The sequence below is a fragment of the Primulina huaijiensis genome, chromosome 13 (genome assembly GCF_012295235.1).
Source record: "Primulina huaijiensis isolate GDHJ02 chromosome 13, ASM1229523v2, whole genome shotgun sequence".
NCBI lineage: Eukaryota > Viridiplantae > Streptophyta > Magnoliopsida > Lamiales > Gesneriaceae > Primulina > Primulina huaijiensis.
The window spans coordinates 6148610-6151658 of record NC_133318.1 but is presented as its reverse complement, the minus strand read 5'-3'; the positions used below and the strand labels follow the sequence as shown (position 1 = coordinate 6151658).

The 3049-nt window shown below is 38.1% G+C and overlaps 1 protein-coding gene across 1 annotated transcript; it reads left to right on the top strand.

Annotated features, from left to right (window-relative positions):
* The first annotated feature begins 326 nt into the window (after positions 1-326).
* LOC140990844 (iron-sulfur cluster assembly protein 1-like) lies at positions 327-2831 on the top strand. Its single transcript, XM_073460666.1, has 3 exons — positions 327-681; positions 996-1050; positions 2396-2831. The coding sequence occupies exons 1-3, from the start codon at positions 396-398 to the stop codon at positions 2553-2555; spliced, it is 501 nt and encodes a 166-aa protein (XP_073316767.1). The 5' UTR covers positions 327-395; the 3' UTR covers positions 2556-2831.
* Positions 2832-3049: the final 218 nt, after the last annotated feature.

The window sequence follows — 3049 nt, the reverse complement described above, 5'->3', positions numbered from 1 at the left end:
AGGGTCGCAGGCAGGTGGGAGTGAAAGAAGGCGAAGGAGAAGAAAGGCCTGGTTACAACAATTCTGAAACAAGCAACCTTCCCTTGAGTGAAAGAAAGCGAAGGAAAAGAGAGAGTCGGTCACAACTACTCTGAAACAAGAACCCTTCCCTTGACAGCGCATACTTGTGTTTGGGTGGACGCCCCAGAACAAAACACGTGTAATTTTTGTGACCAAGAACGGTACAAAAACAGACCCATTTTAGATTTTTGGTGCTTTCATATATGTAGATATGTGATGGGCCTAAATATTATTGCGGTAGATAAAGCAGAAAACGGGTCAAACCGTTATTATTTTTCCAAATAGGCCAAACCCTATAAGTTTGAGAAATTCATTTCGATCGAATTAATCCCAAAATGTTGAGGCACGTAGCTAATAGGATTATCGGCCAAGGCCTGCGACCTCCGGCGACGGTCGCGGTTCGCATGTACCACGAGAGAGTGGTGGATCACTACAACAACCCGAGGAACGTCGGATCGTTCGATAAGAGCGATCCGAATATCGGGACGGGGCTCGTGGGAGCCCCTGCTTGTGGAGACGTCATGAAATTGCAGATTAAGGTCGATGAGGAAAGCGGGAAAATTGTCGATGCTTGTTTTAAGACCTTTGGGTGCGGCTCTGCAATCGCCTCTTCTTCCGTTGGTACGCTAGTGGATGAAATCGATTATTTGTTGATTCATGCTGCCTTCATTAAATAAAAATAGAATCTTGTCTTTATGAGCTAGGTTTTCGTGTTTTGATTTTCCTGGCAATGTATACATATAACAGATCATGTTTGTGTATAAAGGCATATCTGAATGCTTCATCTCACTTCATGTGATATAGAGTTGCGAGTTATAGCTAGCTAGTACTACAATTACTGTCTCTGTGGGTGCTATGTTCATCCTGGTGTTTCCACTAATTGACTTTGGCTTTGGTAGTGGTTTTAGTTAAACAATTTGTAATTTTTCTTTCAGCAACCGAATGGGTGAAAGGTAAACAGATGGAGGAAGTCCTGTCAATTAAGAATACGTGAGTCTGACTCTTTTCCTTGTTCTACTGACTGCATCTCTATGTGTTGTATTTTTCTGTTTATCCCATGAACTCGTGTATTGAGTGGACTGATATGTGGTACTTGATTACTTTCTACTTTGTAACGTTTGCTTTGCCAAACATGCGCTGTTTTTGCAATACATCGTCCCAAAGGTGGATGTCTCTCTCCTCCTTTGATATATTTTGATTACAAATTCGCCACTTCCCTCCTAGCTCCTCCATTTTTCACTAGATAGTTTTACTATTTTTTTCTTATTAGATGTTTTGCTCTATTTGTAGAATTATTTCATGGTCTAGTAAGGCTTTTGTTGTATTTCTTCATGACTTATGTATTGACCGCATTCCTTGAGGTGATCATGATGGAACATAAGTAGAAGAGCCATGTTCCTCTGTTTATTGCGAGTTTAATGTAATGCATAAATGAAGTTGGGTAAGAATATTGGCAAATGAAAATTTTGAAGTAGCAGTCGAGTGTTCTTTTCTCTTTTTTGTTACTTTTATGCCCATTGCTTTGTTTTTCTTTTTGTTCAAATTTTCTGAATCTGAAGTCCTCAAATCCAATTTTCATGATTGATTATTTATCTGGGTAGATCCATTATAGAAAAGGATACTATTTCATTGGACTTTGTATACTACTCGTGTTGGAATGTTGTTAATCCTCTAATGAAGGTTTCTCTGGATTGCCCGCAGGTGGAAGCTCTAAGCTTGTACCTTCCAGGGCTTGAGTGATAGTTTGGCTGTTAGACAACAGAAATATTTCTTTGCTTATTTTATGATCTGCATAGAGTATAAAGAAATAGAAAACGAGCAAGGAGTGTAAGATCCATTTAATTTTGTCAAAATGGTTGAGATACGATATTTTCTGGTGGTAGGATTGCTTGGTTTTACCTTGTGGAGCCCTTCAGATACTCGACAATCAAGAAATCTTATTCTTCTTTCTGAATACTGTTATGGGTGTATTTCAACTAGCAAAGCATCTGTTTCAGTAGTTGTTGGATATGTAGATAATATTAGGCTTCTAACCGGTTGGATTTAAAAATGTTAGAAATTTGCTGCAGTGAGCAATAATTGACTCAGCCAAACAAATTTTGTCATGTTTACATATTTTGGTTATATTCCTATTGTTTTGCTATTGGCCTTGTGAGTCCATAATAAAAAATACTTATTTGTTAATGGCAAGCATATCTTTGTTGACTTGGATTACATGATGGTGGTGCATGATTTTTTGCTACAGACCATTTATTTTACCCCACAATTTCATACATCCTTCCTTTTCTCTTATGTATAGTGAATGAGTTTTTACTTGATGATCCTTGAAATACAGGGAAATTGCAAAACATCTTTCTCTTCCACCTGTGAAACTCCACTGCAGCATGCTTGCTGAAGATGCAATAAAGGCTGCTGTGAAAGACTACGAGGCCAAGCGTGCTAAGTCAAACGGGGTTCAGGTGGCTGCACCTGTGGAGAATGCTGCTGATGCTTGAGGAAGTTTATGCACTGCTACTATTTACACGTTACTCAAAAGCTCATGTATTGTATTTGAGCAAAAGCACATAATCTTCGTAGGTTTTTGAAATTTCTTTACCTGTCAATGGAACTCTTTGTTTTGAAAATATGTCGCACGACGTTTTTATATTTTTGCATTGTCGTATGAGCAGGGTATGTGTAATACACTCTTTGTGTATGGGAGAATGAAGAGCCTTATTTCTCAAGGGAAAAAGGATCATGTTTTCGAGCAAATGCTAAAATTTATATACCAATTGCCTCACGTCTTCCGTAGATTGGTGTAATATTTATTAACATATCTATTGTGTGATGTTAACTAGATGTATGGGAGCATCAACTGTTATGAGTAGGGGCCAACACATAATGATATAATGCAAGAAAATGGCCCACGCGGAATTTGGTACGTGAAAGAAATGTTCGTTCTTTGTAGATATAAAGTTGTTTTTATATTTGACAAAAACTTGTATGAGAC